The sequence below is a fragment of the Coenobita brevimanus genome, chromosome 81 (genome assembly GCF_032717465.1).
Source record: "Coenobita brevimanus isolate Jiangsu-jjx chromosome 81, ASM3271746v2, whole genome shotgun sequence".
NCBI lineage: Eukaryota > Metazoa > Arthropoda > Malacostraca > Decapoda > Coenobitidae > Coenobita > Coenobita brevimanus.
This window is the reverse complement of record NC_137034.1, coordinates 396,285-421,375: the sequence shown is the minus strand read 5'-3', so window position 1 is coordinate 421,375 and position 25,091 is coordinate 396,285. Positions and strand designations below refer to the sequence as shown.

At 41.3% G+C, this 25,091-nt stretch overlaps 1 protein-coding gene across 1 annotated transcript; it reads right to left on the bottom strand.

Annotated features, from left to right (window-relative positions):
* Nucleotides 1-270: 270 nt before the first annotated feature.
* Nucleotides 271-22,052, bottom strand: Fbl6 (F-box and leucine-rich repeat protein 6). The gene is made up of 8 exons (XM_080279911.1): nucleotides 20,995-22,052; nucleotides 12,092-12,255; nucleotides 10,195-10,367; nucleotides 9,850-9,990; nucleotides 9,177-9,344; nucleotides 7,850-7,989; nucleotides 5,020-5,247; nucleotides 271-484 (listed from the first exon to the last, which is right to left on the bottom strand). The coding sequence occupies exons 1-8, from the start codon at nucleotides 22,050-22,052 to the stop codon at nucleotides 271-273; spliced, it is 2,286 nt and encodes a 761-aa protein (XP_080136037.1).
* Between the last annotated feature and the right edge of the window lie 3,039 nt (nucleotides 22,053-25,091).

The following is a 25,091-nucleotide window of genomic DNA, read 5'->3' as shown; positions in this document are numbered from 1 at the left end:
CTGGGTGTTTAGAAGGTAGTTTAACAAACAAACTGGGGGGGGGAGGGTGGTGGGTGGTGGGGGGGATGGTGGGGGTAGTGGGTGGGGTGTTACCGCATATGCGGACACCCGTCTTTTTGGCCCTAGTACCCCCAGACAGCATATGTGGACATTCATCTTTTAGAGGTTAAGTCTTCAAAGCCATGTGAAACAAATCTTGAAAGAACGCTGAGCTCTCACACTATAACACTAACCTCAACTTGTGGCCGGCCTCTTTTGGAGACTCCCTCCCTAATCTTCTTCCTCTTCTTCATGAGGTTCATCAAACTTCCCACTGGCAATGTCTGCTCTGAGGGTGTCCAGCTGGGGTGCCTCATGAAAACGCTTGACACCTCTCGGCAGGGCACGGCAGGATGTCAGGTTGAGACTCTGGAGTTGGGTGCACCGGGCCAGCACTTGACGGATGGGTGGGAACGTAACAGATGACCCACACATGTTGAGGTACCTATGCAAACAGTAAAAATGTTAACTCTGATGGCAGGAGGTAGCTTGCATGGTCAAGATATCTTAATGCTGTATGTTGGAGAGCAAAAATTCCTTAAGGTCTGAATGAAAAGTAAATAGATGGATGTAAAGGATATGTGCAAGAGTAACTAGGTGCAATGCTGAAAGGATCTCAACATGAAAAAGTCACAGTCCGGGCAGTCAGACCAAGGAAAATACGATGAAATCCCCAAATGGGATCTCAGGATATGGGGATTAAACCAAAATTCTGCGGCATACCAAGCATTTTGCAATGTGGCTAGCAGGTGAAAAAGGCTGACATATACAGGCACGAAACACTGCCTATCAACACAGGGGAACATCATCATCATGACCATCTAATCCTGTGTTGTCCCATGAGGAGTGTAGGAGCCTGGGGCTAGGCAAGTTGGTCCTGACATTTAAGATGAGTGCAACCAGCCTCATTCATCCCTGAGTGGCATTACATGGGCAATAAACCCCAACAACCCCTTGGATCTAAACCTGCACAGGCTCAATCCGACTGGAGAGCCATAATTACCCACTAAACCACCAGGCATCAAAAAATATTCTTTCACTACACTCAAATACACTGTCTATTTCATGACGCTGTAAGTTTTCAATAAGTTTCTGTGACAACAACAGGGACGAGAACCCAGCTATGGCTGCTTCTGCGCTCACAGTGAAAAATATTTCCATCGCTAAATTTGCCCCCAGGAATTGGTCATAATGGTATAAATTGTACCCCATCATCTTTGCTGGTGTTTATACTATAAGATAAGCTAATAAAAACATATTGAACTAATGAGTAAAAGTACAGAATAAACTTATTGAAGTAAAAATAGCTTCAAATAACTTACCGAACATCCTAACACAAAATTTTGCCCACACCGTGCAGGAGCTAAGTATATGTCTAGATGCAGAATTTTCACGAGCTTTCTCGTGGTGTTTTCGGAATTTCGATAATACTTATAGTACAGTAGAGTCGCAATTTTAGACGAAAAGAAACAACGATCTTACAATACCACGGGCATTTAGTTTCTCCCACAATTATTTAACAGCACAGTAAAATCAATCAATTACGCAAGAGAAACTGCGGAAAATGGGTGCTTTTAGATACTGGACTGCCAGATACAACTCGTGTGTTATGCTTTTGTCGGTCACTGATTGGCATCCTCGAACTGACCCAACCCACGTGTCCCATATCCCACATCACCTGCCACAGTCTGCCTCAGTGTTTTGTGGACGATCAGCGTGATGAGAAGTTTTTCTGGTTATTTCCTTGCCCCTCATTTCCCCTCAGAACTCTGAGCACATGGTTCCAAACTAACTTTGGTTATGCCTAAGCACCCTGAAAGTGCTATTAACACAGGCAAAGCATTTACTCTAAATGAAAATGTAAAATTGTTGGATGAAGTGGCGTATGGTGTGGGAGCTCAAACGCATATGATAAGACATAAAATAAATTGGGTATATTTATTATTCCCTCGTACAAAAGAAAAGGGGAAAAAGAAGTGTGTGCTAATCATAGGGGCATTTGTCTTCTTAGTGTAATAGGAAAAATGTATGGTAGGATAGTTATTGAGAGAGTCTGGGAAATAACAGAGGAATTAGTTGGAGAAGAACAGGGAGGCTTTAGGAAGGGAAGAGGTTCTGTAGATCAGATATTAATTCTTAGATCTTTAGTGGAAAAGTTTCTACAGAAAGGAAAAAAGTTGTATGCAGCCTTCATGGATTTGGAGAAAGCATATGACAAGGTGGATAGACAAGGATTGTGGAAAGTTTTAAGAATATATGGAGTAGATGGGAAGTTGCTGAATGCTGTGAAGAGTATGTATGATGGTGCTAAGGCTGCAGTGCATGTGGATTGTGAACTGAGTGAATTTTTCTCTTTGAAGGTTGGGTTGAAACAGGGATGTGTCATGTCTCCATGGCTGTTCAGTCTGTACATGGATGGGGTAATAAATGAGACACAAGGTAGGGCAGTGGATGTTGGAGTGGCCCTAGTGAGAGAGGGTAGTGTTTTGAAACTCTCTGTACTGTTGCTTGCAGATGATACTGTGTTGTTGAGTGAAGGCAAAGGGGAGCTGCAAGGCTCGGTGGATGAGTTTGGGAGACCGTGTAAGAAACGGAATCTAAAGGTGAATGTAGGGAAGAGTAAAGTGCTGGTCTTTGAAAGAGGTGAAGTCAGTGAATGTACAGTGAGGTTGGATGGTGAGGAAATGGAAAATGTGAGTATGTTTAAGTACTTGGGGAGTGTGATGAGTAAGGAAGGAAGTTTGGAGGGTGAAGTGCTTGAAAGGGTATAACAAGGAAGAAACGTTGCTGGTTCCTTGAAAGCAGTGATAAGAAACAGGGAAGTGAGCATGGAAGTGAAAAATTTACTACATGACAGTGTTGTGATACCAACTCTAACGTATGGAAGTGATGCTTGGACGTTGTTGGAAGGACACAAGTCAAGAGTGAGAGCAGTGGAAATGAGTTACTGTATTTAAGAGGAGCCTATGGAGTCACATGGAGAGACAGGCTGACAAATGAGGATATAAAGAAGCGTTGTGGTGTGGATGTGGATGTGATAGGAAGCGTTTGGTGGAATACACTGAGGTGGTTTGGCCATGTGGAGAGGATGGAGGTTGAGCGACTGACGAGGAAAGTGCATGCGAGTGAAGTGAAGGGGGGGAAAGCGAGGGGGAGGCCGAAGATGAGATGGAGGGATGGAGTAGAGAGGTAAATGAGAGAAGGGGGTGAGTTGGGATCAGGGCAGTGAAATGGTTGGGGACAGGGCAACGTGGAGGCAATTTGTTTGTTGCCACCCTGTACGGGATTAAGGCGTCTGGCAATAGACAGATAGATAGATAGATAGACAGGGTATATTTACGATGTGGATAGTTTTCTTTGTTGAAAAAAAAAAAGAAAAGTTAATGATGAAGGAAGAGTATAATTCATGTTTCGCCTTTAGTGCAATGTGTGTGTGTGTAGGGGGGGGGGGGAAGGCTTTGTGTCCAATCTCTGTTGTGAACTGACTGTCTTTGGTCGAGAAAATTCAGATCTTACGATACGTGAAGACACTACACGTTGACATAAATAGTTAGGTAAGATAATTATGTGAGTTCAGTTCTTGTGAATTATACTTTCATACAAATTATACTGCTTGGCTGACTTGATTATTATTCATGATTATTGCATTCATGTGTATCTTAGAAGTGAGAAATACAAAATCAGTCCATGCTGATGACTTCTTTATATCTTTTTTTTTCTTTATTGCTGACAACTAATGGTTTTCAAAAATAGTTTCACAGTGCTTTTTTTTTTTTTTTTTTTTTTTTTTGAGCAACAAAAGTGATTTCTAGCCTGGACTAGTTAGGTGGTGGCGACCATCATCCACTCACTTGATATACTGCTGCCTACTTCTTCCTTAGCCTTTATCATTCTTTTTCTTTGCCTGCCCTCCTCTTTTCCTATTTCTCCCATCTTTCCTGTCACTTCTTATTGCTCTTCTTTCCTTTACAGGTGGCTTTACATTGAGTGACAAGCCAAATGGTTTCCTGTAAGCCAAGAAACCATTTACAATGTTGGGGCTAATCATATAACCAAACCATACGTACTCCCTACGTGTCAACAAGTGGGTTGGTGGAGGGTTAGTGCCTCTCCCCATAAAACAAATAACTCAAAGTCAAATGGCCACCCCTTACAGGATTATCGCATCTGGCAATAGACAGATAGATAGACTAGGAGGGCGGAGGGACAGGGAGGGAGACACATCTGACCTAAGCGTGGAGTGGGATGGAGGAGGGACCAGGGGGTGGGACTGGGGGACTTTGACCGTTCTGTGAAGAGGCAGACGGGCGTTTTTGCTCAGCTTGTGGGTTAGGGTCTGTATTACTCAAGCACGGCCAGTAGCGTCTGAGTCTTCCAGGTGGCCGGGGGACTTTGACCATTCAGTGGGGAACCGGAAGGCCACATTTGCTCAGCTTGTGTGTTAGGGTCTATTTACTGAAGCCTGGCCTGAGAGGCCAGCTGGCCGCCAAACCAATATCTTCAATTTGCAGACCGCCCAACCGGCGATGTCGGAAATTTTATGTTCAGATACGGACAAATAAACCTGGATATGGATATAATAGTGCCAAGGCCTAACATTCAGACAGGGGCATCTGGATAATTGAGTGATTACTGTAGTGTGGCAGTCACAGAAGTTTCAAGTGCCCTGTCATAATTTTAGTCAGACTAAACGAGATGCTAGATCGCCAGTTACCAGAAAATTGATGGTGTACCCGGTATGTACGTACAGTCCAGATCATTAGGCATAATGAGAGGATGCTGAAGAGGGACACCTTCACATAGTGGCAACAACAAAAACATCCCTCACCTCCATTCCTATCTTCTGAAAGAAGGATGGCAGATGGCAACAAAAGGGTAAATTCAGCTTGCAGTCCACTGGGGTCATGTGCAAATAAGCTAAATATCAAGCCATGAATGAAGATACAGTATGTTGTAATATACATCCATTCATCTACTAACCTGAGCTTATTATCAGCTTCCTCAGATATAGCCATAAGTGCTGCGTCAATGCTATCCGAGTTTGCAGTCCATGAGAGATCCAACTCTATCAAAGAGTGTTTCCACTTGCGCACCACCAGCTCCAGCCTGTCAGAGTACACCTTGGGGGTGGCTGACCCAGCTAGGAACAGGTGTTCCAGGTCCCATGGGGGGATGCGGACCAGTGACGAGTCTGTGATGTTCTTACACCTGTGCAAACACATTTGGGTTAAGGTCACATCAACTTACACTTTCATCTGCAAATATCAAACTAGTATTCTAACTAAAGTATAAATATGGTATCCCAGGACTTGAATAAATATCAGGTGCTTTCCTGGGCCAGTTCATTAAAAAAAAAAAAAAAAAAAGCTGTATCAACATGGGTCCAACTCAGCTACATTTACTGATGACATTAATGGGTGAAAATGATCTCCCTCATAATCTGCCCATTAGGTCATCAGTAACTGTTGCTCTATAACTGACGAGAATTGGACCCAATTGATACTTACTTCTTACCCAAAATCAGCCCAAGAATCACCATCTGAAGTTACCATATCAAGTCCTAGGACACCAAATATAGGTAGCATTAATGGAGTTGCATATTAATCCCTGTCAGTTCTCCTATCTCATCAAATTCCATACTGCGCCTCACTTTATTACACGCTCATGTCATTTCCATCTCCATACATACTTTGTCCACCCATTACTGCCTTCATTACAGTAATGTTTTTACTTTATCATATTCTAACTCTGTACTTCAGCTTCTGTCAAACTGCTATATCTCATTCATGAGCTGCCACGTACTCCTGCATGCTCAAACCTACTCATATACATCGTAAAAGGTTAACAACCACTGAAGTACACAAACAAGCAAATCTCATCATAAATGTTAGGATACCTGTTCTATTTGACTGCCCTGCATTATAAAATGTCACACTAGCTCCTGAAAATAATCACAACTACATACACTGAACTCTATATAATCTACCCTAAAACAAATACCTCAAAGTCAAATGGCCACCCCTTACGGGATTATGGCGTCTGGCAATGGATGGATGGATGGATAAAACAAATCTAGGAAAAAACAAAAATGCTAACTTTAAATCAAAGCCATATCTACAGCCTGCTAGCTACCTAGAGTCATGGCTACAGCCGAGTATACGATGAAGACTAAAGTTTTGTAATGCAAGGAATAAAATATTCTGGTCTAAATCAAACTCTGATGAGCTAAATGGATATGCCACATAAGCTACTGCTGGAACATACAGAAAAAGATCATTCTTTTCCTGTGTAACATTCCTTCTAGATTAACAATAAACTAGACTCATATATAAAAATGACATGGCTGAGGTTAATAACAAATTATAAGCATTGCAGGTTAATATGTGACCCATTCAATCTGATGGTGTAATTTTACCACCACCAAAGACATGGATATTGTGACTGTTTCTATGTATGTATCAGTGCAAACAAAAAATCTCAAGAATACCTGATGCAATGTGGATCAAAACTGGCACATACATCGTGTGACAGACTATGGAAGAAGTGATTTAGCGGTAATCCATATTGCATCAAACTTAGCATACAACCTACAGAGTGTGTGGGGATTGGAAGAACTGATGTGATTTTGTGGAGAGTGTTTATAGGTCAAGGTCACCAATGAGGACAAAGTTCAGATGTGGCATTCCTGTGCTCTCTGAGCACTTTTGATGTTGTTTATCTTATTTTTCTATCTATCTATCTCTCTAATGCCAGACCCCAATCCAGCAAGGGGTGGCCACAAACAAATTGCCTCTATGTCGCCCTGTCCCCCGCCATTTCACTGCCCTCATCCCAGCCCACACCCACATTGTCCACTCACTCAGTGCAGTGATACCCTATTTCAGAGTAACTCTACACTAAGTGACAAGCCAAATTATTTCCTGTAAACTGGGACATCATTTAACATGCTGGATGGTGACCTTACAGCCAACCAACATGTGCTCCCTACGTGTCAACAAGTAGGTTGGTTGATAGTTAGTGCCCCTTCCCAGAAAACAACTAAATCCATCCATCCATCATCCAATCCTACACTGCCCCGTGAGGAGTGTAGGAGCCCGGGGCTAGGCAGTTGGTCCCGACATTTAAGATGAGCATGACCAGCCTCACTCATTCCTGAGTGGCATTACATGAGCATTCAACCCCAAACACCCCTTGGATATAAACCTTCACCGGCTCAATCCGACTGGAGCGCAATAATTACCCACTTAACTACCAGGCGCCAAAATTTGGTTACATGGTTACCACCCAGCGTAGTAAATGGTTTCCTGGTGCACAGGAAACCATTTGGCTTGTCACTCAGTGTAGAGTCACCCACAGGCCGAAGAAAGTGGAAAGAATGAAGGAAAGAAAGGCAGAAGAGGGAGTGTAAAGTCACCTGTAGGCAGAAGGACAAGGAAAGAATGAAGGAAAGAAAGACAGAAGAGAATGGAAGGAAAGAAGGATGGAGAGGAAAGGGCAGACACCCGAGAGCGGCACTACATCGAGTGAGTGGATGGTGAGCGCCCCCACCTACCACAAACCACTAACTAAAAATGCAAACAAATACTTATCTTATTTTTGCTGCTGTTGAATAATTTTACCAAGTTTTGGAAAATCATGTACTATAGGAGGTTAAGAAGGCTATTTCCAACCTCTCCTGTTCAGAAAGTAAAAGTAATATGAGTTTCGCTGGAAGTAAGAAGAAAAAACTAAAATATGTTGTAAGATTCACAAGGTAAAATGCCACATGAGGAGATCAGAACTTACAAAACATAATAACTGCTGTACCTACCCTCTTACATCCAATAAACGGAGATTGTGAGAATTCTTGAGGAGACGCTCCAGTTCCCCATCATTCATTCCCACTTTACTCAGGTTTCCCACTACTGCCAGACTCAGCTCCTCCAGTTCAGGAAAGCCAGGTGATGAGGCCTGAGGATACATGCAGTTATCATACTTATTTTACTTGGGGAACACTGAACAGACATGGTAAAGAGCTGCAAGGGACAACATGTTGGGGAAATAAATTCAACCAATGTTTCATCTCTTTCACCTCTCACTTTCCTCTGCTAGTTAATATATCTAAGGTGACGGAGGCTTAATATGTTTCTCTTACAATAGATGATTCATCATATGATGTGTCATGGAGGAAACAGAATGAAATGCCCTATGACTGAAAAAGATGTAATGAAGTAAAACAACTCTGTCCAGGACTGTACAGTGTGGTTTAAACTCCTTTTATACACATGTCTAGCAAATGTTGGAGCACTTAAAATCTGGGTAACTAGATACTGCCAATTTTTGCAAAGTCTGATGTGCTTTACTTTTTAAAAATAAATTAGTGCTGATGTACAAACTGCATTTAAAGAATCAATAATCTAAAAAGGAATAGCTACAAAATGCTTCCAAGCTTCATATGCCCGCAGTCAACTGCTTCTCACCACTCATATCTTCATACAAGTATTGAACTTCAAACCAAACCCTAACTGAACTCTGAAGGAGAGCTTATGGCTTGATTCCTGTACGACACTGTAAGTTTGATGCAATAAAAACTGTATTCAACAGGTTGACTGAATTAAGAACTCAGACATGAAAATGAAATAATACCCCAGTCAGCTTGGTGAGAGTTAATATCCTTAGAATCACTTTTAACAAGATCTCCAGATAATTATCACCAGTACATGGCCTGTCATGCTATTCTGTTTCACCAGGCACATATATAATGTAGTTACCAGTAAATGTTTTGTTCCTCCTCCTGACCTTCAGTAGCTCACAATACAGTATAAGTCTGAGTAGTTAAAAGTGGAGGTTAGTTAAATGTAACTGTCTAAGCAATCCAACAAAATATAATGACAACTTGTAATATTACCCAAACCAAGATAATGGTGAGTTACTGAAGGTCAAGAGGACAAACTAGGCTCCTGTTGGTAACTGTACTTGTCGGGCAATTTTGTTTCCTTTGACAGTGGTCTCAGTCTAGCTACAAGGTTTTGGAAGACTGCATGCAAAAGTAAACAATGATCTTTATAACCAACTGGTATGATAATGAGATCTACAAAATTCATACGGGGAAAACACAAATAAGTTCTCTAAGTGCTTCTCTAAGTGCAAGTACGTACCTGTTCTACTAAGGAAGTTGCAGAGAGTCTAACCATAGAGTTGGTGAGTCTCAAGGTTTTTAGCTTCGTGCATCCAGTTTGTAACCTCTCAATATTGATCAGCACACTATCTCGGCCAACTGTCATCACATTTGACAGATCCAGTGTTTGAAGATTGGGGCAGTTGGCCTGTTAATGGTCAGCAGTAATAAAAAATTTTTATATCAACATTACTTCTACAACATATATATGGATGAGTTATGATATTTCAAACCCAGAAATGTAGAAAAGGAGATAGGAATGGTGATGAATGGTGAAAAGTGGGGCTATTTCAAATCATATGTATGCAGATGATGATGTGCTAAGTGGCTCTTTGGTATGGTTTCAAAAGGCACATAATAGCAAAATGATGGCTGTTGAGAGAGAAGGTCACTCTCAACATGATGTATTGAAGAATTATAAGCTTTACAAAGCTCAGGACAATATATTAATGTTTCTTCAGCATACATTTATAATATACAATACCTGATACTTTGAAAATATCTGGCAACACTGATTGTAACCAAATGCAAAACTCATTTTTTCCACAGCTATATCTTGCATAAAACTCAGCTGATAATAACCTGATGAATTATAAGTCACTTCCAAAATGCCGTGGTTAAGATTCATAAATAAATCAAGATACATTACTCACAGCTAAGGAGTTGATGAGGGATGGCATGTTGGAGAGTGTGTTGTTGGCAAGAGTGAGGTGGGTGAGTCTCTCATTCATGGTGGACACCATGTCAGAGAGAGTCTGTTGGCCCACTGCACACCGAGGGGTAGGCTTGTGGGACTGTTAGATAACAAGAATTAGTAACATAATGTCTTCATACCTTAAAGTCAACAAAGATATCTCTACATCACACATATCAACCAACCACATAATAATAGCAGTATACAGTTAATTAAAAATACAAGTACGATATCCTAATTTCAACATTTTTCATTCTCTAGCCATTTCATTATCTTACTGGTACCAACTGCAAAACATACTCACAGCCATGATGTTGGTAAGGTCAAGGCGTTCGAGGAGCTTACAGGTAGACAGGTATGTATGAAGGTTCTCAGAGTGGATTTTGTGGCAGTAGGAGAGGTTAAGGCCTGTCAGACTAGGACAGAACTCCACCAATCTTGCTAGTAGATGTGGTGTCACAGCCTCGTTCCAGCCAGCTGCACAGGAAGTACAGGTAAACTTGGCTTAATGGATATGTTGAGAATGAATTATTTACATGTAATACCATATCAAAACTGCTCTACCACACCGATGATCCATGAGTGAAGCGAATATTCTGATTAAGCCTATTCTCACTCACCAAACACATACCTCAAACAGCTCACATCTTGTCTTAACAGCCTAAACAACATAAAAATGATCTCATGCACTATTAGTTGAAATATGTACAGTCACTACTCATTATACGTTGATCCGGCATACGATAATTCGCTACAACGATAACAGAAAAGTTCCACCCCAACATCCGATTTGCGATGAATTTCCCGCTATAACAATAAAAAGAACACATCAGGGAGTGCCGTTGCAAAGGCAATACTCTCGCATACCAACTGAACTGAACCGATATTGCCCTCGGTAAATTTCGTACGAAGCGTAAGGCACACGCAAGGCGACTGTCACTTGTCTCAGGCAAGATGAAGGCCCCAGCGTGCAGAGCATTATTTTGGTTCAGTTGCGGTCCCCGCCACCCCTTCAAAGCCCTGTCTTCCACTCGTTCACGTGTGCCCCCCTAAATTCGTCACCTCTCAACCAAGCATCATGCTACAGTAGGCCCTTATACATCGTGTAGCACCAGGCCAACATTACACAAATGTGATTGTTGTGTTGTTGCAACGATTTAATGTGCATGAGTAACGCTGCCCGCATTGGTGTGATAGTGTTTGTTTTGGTCTTGGAGATGACTTGGATTGACACAGGAAGTGATTAAGGTGAGATGTCATTTTTGTTTCAGTCTTGAGTAGGTGACTCTGGGAAGATGAGTTGACATAACTCCTCTTTTATAATGTATTTCAATCTCCTGATTAATGATAAACTCATTATATGTTAAGGTATGACCTAACATAACCCCATCATATAATGAGTAGTGACTGTATTACAAAATTTATGTGTGACATACATACATAGATCATCTAATCCTCTGTTGCCCCATGAGGAGCGCAGAAGCCCGGGGCTAGGCAAGTCGGTCCTGACATTTAAGATGAGTGACAAGTCTCACTCATCCCTGAGCACCATTACATGAGCAATAAACCACAACCACCCCTTGGATATAAACCTACATGAGTGGTGTAGAATAGTTAGCCTCCCATAGAACTCGTTTTCTTTGCAGCCAGCCTGATAGAAAACCCTGTAAGGTAAAGAGGTACTCCTACCTGGATCGAGTATTTTAAACCTCAGGTGAGTGATTTCTCTATGAATTTTTGATGTTTCTCACCAAAAGCGGATATTTGACCCCCTCCCCCAAAAAAGGGTCCAAAAATGTTGGGACTGGGGCGTACCACTGCCCAGAAAACGTCGGGATGGGGCGGGTTAAAGTACCTAATACACATGTATAAGATGAAACTTGATGATGCCAAATACTGCAGTACAAATTCTTGTACAAACTCTTGATGTACAAAATTTTGATGAAGATCCCTGACCCTTGCATTTCAACTGATAGCCAAACATAGTCAGCCATGAGGATCAGTTTCACTAGTAACTATGGAGACACCTTCCTGTCTCATAACTATGGCTCCTTAAAATTCATACACCCACGAATTAGCACTGAAGCTGTGTGAGTAGCCCAGTTCTGTAAAAAAAAAAAAAAAAAAAAAAAAAATGCTGTGGCAAATCATAGCTACTGGAAATCAAGCAAAGACATAATAAACTGTGTTAGTTTACATACCAAGACTAAGGTCTCGCACACCACTAAGTCGGTGCTCCAAGAGCCAGAGAAGTTTTTTCTCATTGCGGTGTCGTGGCTTGATGCGGCCCGTGGCAAGGTCAGCAGTGTGCCACAGTTGAGAGTCTGTTGACACCTTACGCCACAACCGACACACACGAGATGTTCTGAAAAATTCAGTGCATACATTTAGCAAAAGAGCAGTGTAAGACAATGTAAGTGCTGGAAATACTTTCACTCCTTCAGTCCTATGACATGTTTCGTATTTCTTTCATATTCTCTAAAATATGTTTTACTCAGTTTATGAAAGACTTCAAACCACAGGAGTCACAAAACCTTCATTAACCCCTACACTACAAGACACCTCTCTCCAAGTTGAATAAAAGTGTCACAAGGTAGCAAGAATAAATCAGTACAACAAATCACCAAACTGAATGGGTTAGCTAACCATAAGTCTTACAATGGATCAGGAAACATCACTGTCAACATATCCTAACCTTTCCCCCTCCAAACAAAAAGCATGATCCAGAAATAGAGGGAAAGCATGAATGGACAAGTATCAATAGTCCACTGAAATGGGCCACACATCTATTCATTCCTCACTGAAATCAGGAAACAAGCCACAGAAAATAAACAGTTCAGCAAAACTGATGTAGTGTACTACCGTAGTACTGTACTACTATCACTCACTACAACTGATCTACATGCAACCCATACTTAACCTGCCTGGCTCATTCTTTGTAAGGTAGTTTACCTCCCCTCAGCGTCTAATAAGCGGGCGCATAAGAGATGTAGTGGTACTTGAGGCAGACAGTGAAATAATGTTGATTTCATGCGTGCAGTGTACCAGAGAGGGCAAGTAAAGATTGTCGGGAATGGAAGAATTGTAGGTGGTGGCACCCATCATCCACTCACTTGATGTAGTGCTGCCTACTTCTTCCTTAGCCTTTATCATTCTTTTTCTGTGTCTGCCCTCCTCTCTTCCTATTTCTCCCATCTTTCCAGTCACTTCTTATTGTTTTTCTTTCCTTTACAGGTGGCTTTACATTGAGTGACAGGCCAAATGGTTTCCTGTAAGCCAAGAAACCATTTGCAACGCTGGGTGGTAACCATATAACCAAACCATATGTGCTCCCTAAGTGTCAACAAGTGGGTTGGTGGAGGGTTAGTGTCCCTCCCCATAAAACAAATAACTCAACGTCAAATGGCCACCCCTTACGGGATTATGGCATCTGGCAATAGATAGATAGATAGAACTTGTTGAAGTGTCTCTTGAGTGAGTGGCAGAGTTCTGTTATTTGAGGGACATGTTATGTGTTGGAGGTGGCTAGGGTAAGTAGTGGGTGAAGGAAGTTCAGGGAGATGCTGCCTCTCCTAACACCGAGAGGGTTCTCCCGTGTTAAAGGATCTTTGAATGCGTGTGTTCGGAGTGTAAAGCTGCATGGTGGTGAGACCTGGGCAGTAAAGAAAGAGGATATTCGTGGGCTCAAATGTACAAAAATGGCAATGATCACATGGAAGAGTAGTGCATCCTTGAATTTATTTATTTTTTTTGTGAGAAAGAAGGAACCAGAGGCTGAGCCCACAAAACGTTCCTTCCAAGAAAACAAAAACAATACAAAAGAGAGCCAAATTCACAATCCATTCATTTTGAGATGCCTGGACACACTGTGTTTGAAAGACTGGAGATCATAGGAAGTAGGAAATACAGACAGAGGGAGACAGTTCCAGAGTTGACCTGTTGCATTCATGAAGGACTGGGAGTAATGGTTAACTCTTGCATTAGAGAGTTGGACAGAAAAGGGATGAGAGTTTGTTGCTAGACGGGTGCTACATGCCCGTCGTAGAGGTGAAGGGATGCAAGAAGATAGTTCAGAGAAGCAGTGACCATTGGAGTAGCGATAGAAAAGAGATAAAGAGGCAACAGTGTGGCGAAGAGACAGAGGTGGCAGGGAGCCAGTAAGAGGAGGAGAGCTGATAAGACGAATAGTCTCTGACTCCTCCCTACTGAGAAGAGCTGCATATGGGGAGCCTCCCCACACATGAAGAGTTGTACTCTAAACAGAGGTGAATAAAACCCGTGTATAAAGTCAACAACTCTGCAGGGGGAAAGAGGGCACGGAGTCAACTTAGCACACCCAATCTCTTGAAAGCATATTTTACAAGAGATGCAACATGATCTTTCCAAGATAAGTCCCATGTGAATGAAACCCAAAGCATGTTCAAGGATGATGCAGGATTGAGCTGGATATTATTAAACATTAATGGGTACTCCTGTGGAAGATTTTGACAGGTTGATAGGTGTAGAAACCGAGACTTTGATGCATTAAAAAAAAAAAAAAAAGTGTCACAAGGTAGGGGGGGCTAGAACTGCAAATGAAGACCCAAGATGAAGGATGAGTACTGGAATGTACTGTATTGGTGTGATGATGAGGGGTATACAGCATGGAGATGGTTTGAGCATGTTGAGGGAATGAAGGATGACAATTGGGTGTGGAAGATGAGAAGAGTGAACGCTGGGGGTATGGCTGTAAAAAAAAAAAAAGGACTTGGGATGAGGTCATAGAGTGTGACCTCAGGGATAAGGGACTGAATAGGTAGGCTACCAGAGATCAAGCAGTATGGAGGGCAACCATTAGGTGATCATGGATGACAGGTACAACATGTTGGAGCCTTTATACATGATACAAATGAACGAACGTGTCACTATTTTATGACCAATGTAAACTGTACCTCATATGAGGCTTGCAGCATTAGCTCGTGCAGACCTTCATTGTGCCTCACATGAGGCAGCTTGGCACGGGTGAATATTGAAGCACAAAAACAATATATCACCAGCATTTTAAGTAAAACAACAATATATGTTGTGCATGACTCTGGTTCAAGGTTCTGTGGTCCTTTGCCCATAAAATGGTTTCTGACACTATGGGAAGGCATATGACAGGTATGAAAGCAATTAATTCACTTAGCTAATCATTCACTTTCAGAAATTTATAGTGTAGCTGACTTGTTACCATATTAGAAAAACTTATTTGATATTTTGTCAAATTAATCAATTAATTCCAAGTACCATACAGTAATTTTCTATAGCTAACTTTCAAGAAAAATGACAGTTACCACTAAAACTACCGTAGTGACTCTCACAAACTCAGCTGGCTGAATGACCAGAGCCACATTCTTGAAGTCTATGTAGGCCTATGTGGCATCACTGGAAACTGCCAGTGCTCATGCTATCCCTGACTGAATCACGATAATGTGAAACGGCTTTTTTCATGAATAAGTAAGAAAATCAAAACCACTAGTACAGTTCCTAAAAACTAAAAACAAACACAAATACAATTTGCTTGATATGGACTTTCAATTACTCAATTTTTACCAAATTTTTACACAAATTAAATACTGTACTGTAGGCTACACTGGCTATGGACCTATGATTACCATACCCAATTTTTATAAAATTCTGGTTAAAATTATGAAATATCCATCATTCCAGTAGTTACATCAAAATCTGATTTATTTACTAGAGCAATACTGGGGTACTGTGTCATATCTTAACTGCCATCATGTTCCCTCCCCTCTCTCTAATTCCTATTCTGCACACCTTACCCCTTTCTCGTTCCCTCCCTCACTTGTACCAATTTCCCCTTCTCTTGGATCAAACAAATCATCACCTTCTCTACAAATGTAATAATTAACTAAATCATTTGCAGAATGTTAACATAATTACTGATAACACAAAGTTTGCATTAAAACTAATGTATGACAATCATTTTACGTGATATAGCTAATAAAAATGAGATACAATACACATGGAGCAAATGTTAATTTTTTATCCTGCCAATGCAAAACACCAGGCAGGCAATATCTTACACCCTCCTCTGCCCTGTCCACCCTCCCCCTCCACTCCTAACATATTCAGGAACAATGACCTTTGTTGTTCCTTTTCTATTTCCTGGTACCAAAAAGGGACTCCTCCAAGCAGAGGCACAGATATAACTAGCATTATTCAAATATCCTTCACTTCTTTCCTTATCCTGTTGAAAGGAGTATGGTTCACCGAGTTCAGGTTCAAGTTGGCCTGGGCCAAAAACAACAATTATTTCCTCCTTAATTCACCTTACAACTAGTTTTTCCAGTATCAATATACATTACAGTAAAGAAAGGAACGGAAACTAAATAAGTAAGTTTCAGTAACATGAGGAGGAGGGAGGAGGGGTGAAATGGGAAAACAGCTATGGATGTCAATGATTACTGGAGCAAAGCTTAATTCAAGTGCTACAATTGCTGGCAGTGTACTCATCTTTCAGTGTTATTAGACCAAGAATTTTCCAAACTCACTCTTACAATCCAGGTGCTCAAAACACTACTGCAGTGTAAAGTATTCCCACTTTAAATTGTTGCTACATCCCAAAACTTGCCTTTCCAATGCCAATACATTACAGTTTGCATTAATCACTAGCTCACCTAAAGAAAAAAAATTCTTAGCTGTTTTTTTAATTACCGTACACGTTACAATAATATGAAAACTGCTTCTAACTTAGTCAGTCAAATGATGCCATGCTTCTCCTCAAAGTACAGTTCTAACCAAAGTGGGGATGGCCATGGTACTGCTGTTTTCTATGGACTGGAAGAAAAACAAAATGCCAAAACCAGCCAATTACTTCCAGACAGCTGTTGAAAACTGTTTGGGAAAAATGAAATCTGAGATACTGTATAAAGTCGGTCACAATATGTTGTTAAATTAAGTTCAGCATGGGCTACAAGCCTAGTGAATGAGTCTGGGAGTGCATCATAAGCAGACACCAAATCTAAAAGTGAATGTAGGGGTTATGGTCTTTGAGGAACGAAGTCACAGCATGCACAGTGTGACTGGATGGTGAGGAAATGAAGAATGCAAGTGCATTCCAGTACCTTGACAGTGTGATGATTAAGGGTGGAATTTTAAAGTATGAAGTGCTTGAAAAGATTCAGCAGGGAAGAACGGTTGCTGGTTCACAGAAAGCAGTTATATGGAACAGGGAAGTGAGCATGAATGTCAAAATATCTATCATATATACCTATCTATCTATCTATCTATATATATATACAGGTAATCTCTTAATTTATGCGAGGGTTACGTTCCCAGACTCTTCGCATACGTGGTAAATTCGCGTATACGTTCTGCCAATGTGTGCGCGTAATTACGCATGTGTATTAAGTATATTACATCTGAATAATACTGTTTATGCACTACGTACACCCTATAAACTAGCATAAAGTATGAAAAACAACGAAAATGTAAGAAATATAACACTGAAAGCTGACAAGCACAGGCATAGGTGGAGACACTTTAGCAGTCTGGTGCCCTCACTGCCTCCCGTATGCTACATTCTGCCTTCTTTACTGCAATTAGAAGGTAATTTAGAACTAAATATAAGGTTTGGAGTGTTATCTGGAGAACAGATACTTGTTTTAGACATGTTGATACAGGTTGGTCCAGTTAGACCAAGCTTTTGATAACATGTACTGTATATGTTAATACAGGAAATGGACACGTGAGGCTTGACTACTGCTGACTCAGTACTCAGTGTCTCAGTCTCAGTTTCTCCTTGGTAGTGAGAAGACCATAGCAACAAAATGCCTGCTGGTAGTAGTAGAAAAAAGGCAACCGAGTGGGATGAAACTGATGTTTTAGAAAATAATAAACATTAAGCAGCCTGCAAATACTGCAACCATACAAAAAGTGCTAAAACAGAAATTGAGAACCCACATCCAAAAGTGTCCAAAGAAGAATGCTCATTATAGGAAAAATGCAGCTATGCAAGGTAGTTAGAAATAATAATTACAACACTGTATCTGGAGCAACATTAGTATGATTTTAGGAAAATTTCTGTATTGTCTGCAGGTATGACTATGACTGTGGAGAGAGGGGGCATATGTACATTTCCAGGGTCCTATGTTCCACAGTTTTACATCCTAATTACTCTAACCTATCCTACCATAATCTATGTTAACCTAACCTAACCTGACCTAACCTTATGAACATAAGGACTACATTTTATGCAAAAATTATGTGTAAGAATTTGGGAGGGGGGGGGGGGTTAATGCCAACCCTGAGCTCAGGACAGATCTCTCATGCTGAAGAGTTATTGAAGACTACAGCTACCTACCTCCTAAAGTTCTAAAAGCCTCTCATAAGCTTGATAAAATCATATGGGAGATGGGAATAATAAAGTAAAAACATTTATCACTAGTCTGATGATGTTCAAGCTAAGATATGGCTCATGCAATTGCAAACTTTCAACTTGCAGGACTTCTCAACAGAGGTAAATCCATAAGCTTTTGTTTGACCAATTTTCCTACTGTACTGTCTTCCTTCACTGATTCTCTTTTAACTACTGCATCATCCTTTCATAGGTAGCCTATTTCCAAAACTTCAGACACAATATAATTTTCCAAATACCCTCAACCTATTTTCTATTCAGATCTCAGTGACTAACACAGATGGTCAATTTCAAAAGTATGTCTCTTTAAGTTTTACTTTATTTTATGATCAGACTTCTGTTTTGTTTTATCCTTAACCCTGGAATAAAGAACCTTTTGCTGGTTTATTCTCGATACTCACAGCCAACTCTGGATAATCCTATCAAATATAGCCACTGGGGGAATCAATGAAGGCTACATTTGATCAAGCCAGTTTGAAAAGTACAGTATACCCTTTGGTGAATAAGCTGGAGCTAGAAAGAATGAAAATTATGTCCTCTGACTGAAGGAGTTGGGAGGGACAAACAGCTGTGGGCTGTTTGGTCACTTTCTCATGTTTGAAAACTTCTGAACTCCCCAGTTACTGCAACTTCTCTCCCTCATTCCCAGACACACTGAACAACAAGCAAACGAAAGGTACCAATAAATACAGTATAAGCACAGTAAGTCCTCATTATATCTTCCCAATTTTAATGTTCTTTTTTGCTTTATTGTTACCTACTAAGCTGATTAGCCAGTTTTCCCCAACTTACAGTAATTACCAACTGTACATAAAACACTATGACATTTTGAAATATGTCTCCACAAACCACATGGACTTCCCTACAGAACCAGTGACAACAAATTGTCTACCACATCCTTCTTTGCAACATGGTGTGCATGTTTCACTACTCTTTGTTCTCAACTTCACTACACTGAAGGCACCAACCACTAAAAAGGAAAAGGTTCTTGCATGGCTACACTCCCATCACCTCCATACAGGCAGTGGCCGAGTCAGTGGAGAGGTGACCTGCAGTCCCAGTGGATTCAGGTTCAAAGTCCTGGCTGGGGCAGGGAACAATTTAAAGATCCAAATTTCATACTTTACTGATCTACCATGAGACTGGCCAACGTGTCACAAAAACCTGCTAATACGGTACCAATATTGTACACCAATCCTGCAGTATGAGACAGCCCTAGCATGTATTCAGTATGGATGGTGGGTGTCAGCACCGAAGCAGTAGCATGTGGAGGTGTACAGTTGGTAGAATGACTGCTGGGACTTAGGAATGGGCTGTGAAGCCTATGTCCAGGGTCTGACAAAAAGTACCTGGTAAATAAATGAATAACTAATAAAAAATAATCCTTCATATATTAAGGTACCATATATCCACTAGGCATCTTTGCACATTGCATCAGTCCTCTTAGTGGCAGAGAATCTATCTAGTGTATACAGTATATATTCACAGCCAGATTCCTTAACCCTGGAAACGATAGCCACAGGGATATTGCTTCCATGTTACTCTATCCTCTGCCATCAGCCTGCCCTCACCTCAACTCACATACCCTTACTCATATATATATATATACCAGTACCTCTCCATCCCATCCTTCCATTTCAGTCTCCCCCTTCCCATGCCACCCTACCACCTCACTCACATATACTAAAGTCAATTTCTTACTCTTCATTTATAGCTTAATGCTTTACGGCACATCTACATCAATACCAAGACCCTCCTTCACTTGTCTGTTTCTCCTCATTAATCCATACAATCCTGTTAAAATAGCTACTTTCCACTCCTCTCACACTTCACTTGTCTCCTGCCAACACAGTCCAAGCTTCACCTCCATACACTTTAGTGGGGATCATAATATTGTTATGTAACAGCAACTTTGTACTACCACCTCACTTCCCCATTGCAGGCTCACTGTTTGCAGCAAGCCTGCAACCTTTCTTCTCTGCTGTACCCTTTCTTGCACTTCATTCTCTTAACTTTTATCCTTGATCTTTATACTACCTGGCTAAATAACTACTTGAAGGTACTGTACTAACATTCTCCAGCCACTCAACACCACTGTGCACATCATTCCTCTCAAAAGACCATAACTCTACTCCCTGCTACTTCCACGTTTACAATTTGTTTCTCATACACTTCCAAACTCATTCACTAAGCCTTGCATTGCTCACTCAGCTTGACAGAACAGCAGCATCACCTGACAACAGTACAGACAATTTTTAAACCCTTCCCTCACAGACAGCACTCCACACACACACATACACACACACACACACAAACATAGTTATATGAGTATGTTCGCAGATTATGCTAAAATCATGAAACATATTAAATCCTTACTAACCTTTGAATTGCCAGAAAATCCCTCACCCAAACATATTGTTTATAAAGGCTCCAACATGTTTGCATGCATCAGCCTTGGTCACCTAATATTAGGCAGCTCTCCACGCTGCTCAATCTCTGGCAGGCTCCCTATTCAGTCCCATATCTGTCTCATCCTTATTTTACGGACTTATGACAAAACAGAAATACCTGGACCCTGAATAAAATACAGTACTGTACACAAGTTTTTTCATGGTAGAGAATGAGTTAACAAGCTGCAATTCTCTTCTGAATGTTTTTACTGCATTAAAAAATATATACTGGATATACATTCTTTTTACTCACCTCAGAAGAAAAGGGATGGCTCCCACAGCTCGCATTGCCATGTCCAAAATCTTTATTAATATTTCTTCTGGCAGTTTATGTCCCCAGGGAGACTGGGGCTCACCATTCACTTCACTCAGTATTGGACCCCACTCAGTAAAGGCCTCTGCAGTTTTCCTTCTTTTTCTCCCACCTTCCCCACTAGAAACTTTCAAATTATCACCATCACTTCCATGATAACCTTTTCTCTTTCCAGGGCCTTTTTCATTTAGACTAGAAGCAACTTTCAAAGTTCGGTTAGGCAAAGGGGAATCTGTCGCAACATACTGGTTGTCTTTGACTGGAGGGAAGGTCATTTTAATTTTCATTCTGATGCCAGTCTCCTCAGAGTCCTGGGATATCTCACTCTGGTAATTTATCTTGGTAGACTGCTTGCGTTTACGAGGCTTCCGGGGAGCATTGGGGTCCTTCTTCCTCTTTGTCTTCACTTTGATCTCACCACTATAACGAATATCACCTTCATTTTCCCTCGGTGGGTCATTGGCATGGCGTCTATGGTCTTCACACAGAATACAAGAACAGTCATCGCGCCGCTCACTGTCTCTGCTGCCACTGGGATGTGAGTGTCTGCTGGGGAAGCTCTTATTTTGTTCCACCTTCTCCCCAAAGCCACTGTCCTTCACACCATCTGTGAATAGTGCCGGGCTGCGTGGAGGCTGACGATCAGGTGTGATGGGTTGGTCAGAGGGAACAGATTGGTCTGGGGTGATAGGCTGATCTGGGGTAATGGGCTGATCAGGGGTCATAGGAGTTATTGGCTGGTGGTCTGAGGATGGGGTGATGGGCTTCATCATTCCCACATCCTCCTGAGTATTATACTGATAAGGAGTTGATCCCGCTGATGGAATGGAGGAGGGGGTGGAGCCAGCAGAAGGGACAGAGGAGGGAGTGGAGCCCGCAGAAGCTGTTGTCAACACACTTGGTGGTGAGCTCATGTTGTCCTCTGGTCCTGACATAGGACTGAAGCCTTTGGGGTCCATGTCCATCCTAGAATCTAATCCAAGGCTCTCTGTAGGCATCTTAGTTTGTGTTTCTGGATAATTCTTACCAAAAAAAATACAATGGCAAATGCCACTTCTCCGTTAATATATATAAAAATTCTTCACTGGAGCCAACTAATGAGGCTCAAATATGTACTTAGTTGTAGTTTCACAACCTTACATACAAATTAGCAACTGCTCACTACGAATGTCTAGGGAGAGAATCTAAATTTGTGAAATCCTGTGGTACAAGACCAGGAGAAGAATGGCCTACACCAGATCATAGCTCCCGTGTTGGGGGAGTGGGAGGAGTAAGAGAGGCACCATGGAGTCATGTAGAAGATGCCTAATTAAGGCAACTTTATAACCAGTCTAAAGTGTCCTCCGTGTCACTTGATGTTGTCATTCAGCTCATACATTCTCAAGTGAATTTTCTGGAAAAAAAGAAGAAAACAGACAAATTAGTACATTTTTTCTGCATCTCCCACATCTATTACTATCCAATCATAATACTCCAACTAAATTTATTTAACTGAAAGTGCCTATTTTTTATTATTTTGATAACAGTGAATTCCATGTTATGGTAGGTGCCAATCAAACAGGAGCCTCTACAAGTGTAATATGTAACTTCAAGTAAGCAGTGTACCTAAATTAAAACTGCCTGCCAACTTTGGTAATCATACCAGTCAATTACATAAGCAAAATTACAAAACACTACCACAGTCATCATAATGTACAGTAATCTGACTGTGCAAAATACCTGATATATTACTACACAGTGATCCCTAGTTTATCGTGCATAACTGGTACCGTGCCTGGTGCATAAAAACAAATGCACAAAACCTATGGGATTTCTGCTAATTGGTACATGGCACCACACTCGTGAACCCAAATTTCTCCTTTTACAAAAAGAATATATGGAGTAGATGGGAAGTTGTTGAATGCTGTGTGAAGAGTATGTACGATGGTGCGAAGGCTGCAGTGCGTGTGGATGGTGACTAAGTGAATTTTTCTCTTTGAAAGTTGGGTTGAAACAGGGATGTGTCATGTCTCCATGGTTGTTCAATCTGTACATGGATGGGGTAATAAAAGAGGTACAAGGTAGGGTAGTGGATGTTAGAGAGGCCCTGGTGAGAGAGGAGAGTGTTTAGAAACTCCCTGTACTGTTGTTTGCAGATGATACTGTGTTGTTGAGTGAAGACGAAGGGGAGCTGCAAGGCTTGGTGGATGAGTTTGGGAGAGTGTGTAAGAAATGGAACCTAAAGGTGAATGTAGGGAAGAGTAAAGTGATGGTCTTTGAGAGCGGTGAAGTCAGTGAATGTACAGCGAGGTTGGATGGTGAGGAATTGGAAAATGTGAGTACGTTTAAGTATGAGTAAGGATGGAGGTTTGGAGGGTGAAGTGCTTGAAAGGGTACAGCAGGGAAGAAAGGTTGCTGGTTCTTTGAAAGCAGTGATAAGAAACATGGAAGTGAGCATGGAAGTGAAAAAGTCTCCAACACCTGGAATTAACTCCTCGAGTAAGGATTCATCTTTTAATCCCTTGAGGCCATCAGAAACCAAATCTTTTGCACCATCATTGTTGGTAGAAACCAGCTCAGTTGTGCAATATTTTTTTTTGGCAAAAAATGCACGATAACGGCACGAGTGCATATACTGTTTTCATCTAGCAGGCAACAACAAAAACTGCTATAACCAAGGGACCACTGTATATTATCCTAGTACAGTATGTGCTCTCACATCAATAGAAGAATAGCCACCAAAACCCAGGGCCCCCCCCCCTTCCTCCCCCCCTCCAAAAAAAAGTCTATCTATCTATCTATTGCCAGACGCCTCAATCCCGTTTGGGGTGGCCACAAACAAATCACCTCCAAGTCGCCCTGTCCCCCGCCATTTCTCTGCCCTGCTCCCAACTCACACCCCTCTCTCTCATATACCTCTCCACCCCATCCCTCCATCTCATCCTCGGCCTCCCCCTCCCTCTTCCCCCCTCCACCTCACTCACATACACTCTCTTCGTCAGTCTTTCACCCTCCTCCAAAGTAACCTACAGAAAAAATCTTGTGATACTGTCATTATGATATATTAACTGCTCAGAACAGATTAATCTGAAAGTTATACACACATTTAAAGAACCAAAACAAAACAATACACAGTATACAGTACACAGTTGCTATCAAAATAGCTAATGTCAGACAGCAAGCAAATTTTACTTAAACCTTACCCCATGGTACAGAACCATTATACTGTTAATCTATCCTCTCAAAAAAATACACAGCTACCACAGATAACTCCCTACTCTGACGAGCCATCAAAAGAGAGAGAGAGAGAGAGAGAGAGTCTGGCAGAAGTAAGACCAAACTCTGAATAAAAGCTACATCAAAGCTGATTATCACCAGCTTGTGGCTGCTAACAAGGAAAAAAATGTAAGATTCCTCATGTCCTGAAAGTATTAATAACAATCACAACATGTGCCTAGCTACAGTACCCTGAACTTTCCAGCTTGCAGCTATTTTTTTTATAACATTCCTCAGGCCTTGTATGTACTTCTGCTATAAATTTCTTGCAGTCCTCACTGAATGTTGTTCAATTAATAAGCTCAGTTATTAAGAAGGTGGTTGGATATGTAAGTGTGTGACACAGCATGACAGTATGGACATTAATATGGCTAAGGGGCAGATTTGGCTGCATTATCATTATTATTATTATTATTATCATTTCTTTTGTTTTCAATCTGACAGTAAATGGATGGAGTATCTAGCACACTGGTTTTCAACTTTATTCAGGTCATGACCCCCCTAGCCTTGGTTTCATATATTCGCATCCCCCTCCACCATTGGCTTTGGTCAACATATCCAGCACCCCCCCTCACCCTCCTCCCATTTCATGCCATCACTGGACTCAAAAACTTATTCCATAATTATCATTCTTGTCCCCACCTACCCAAAAGAAGGACCCAATGGAAATATGCCACAGGGACCATATTGGGTTATCACTGGTAGGTTTCAAGCATGGCTGGTACTTCAAAACACTGGTTCAATGTGCCACTTCTGATTGTATATGCCAAACCAAATAAACA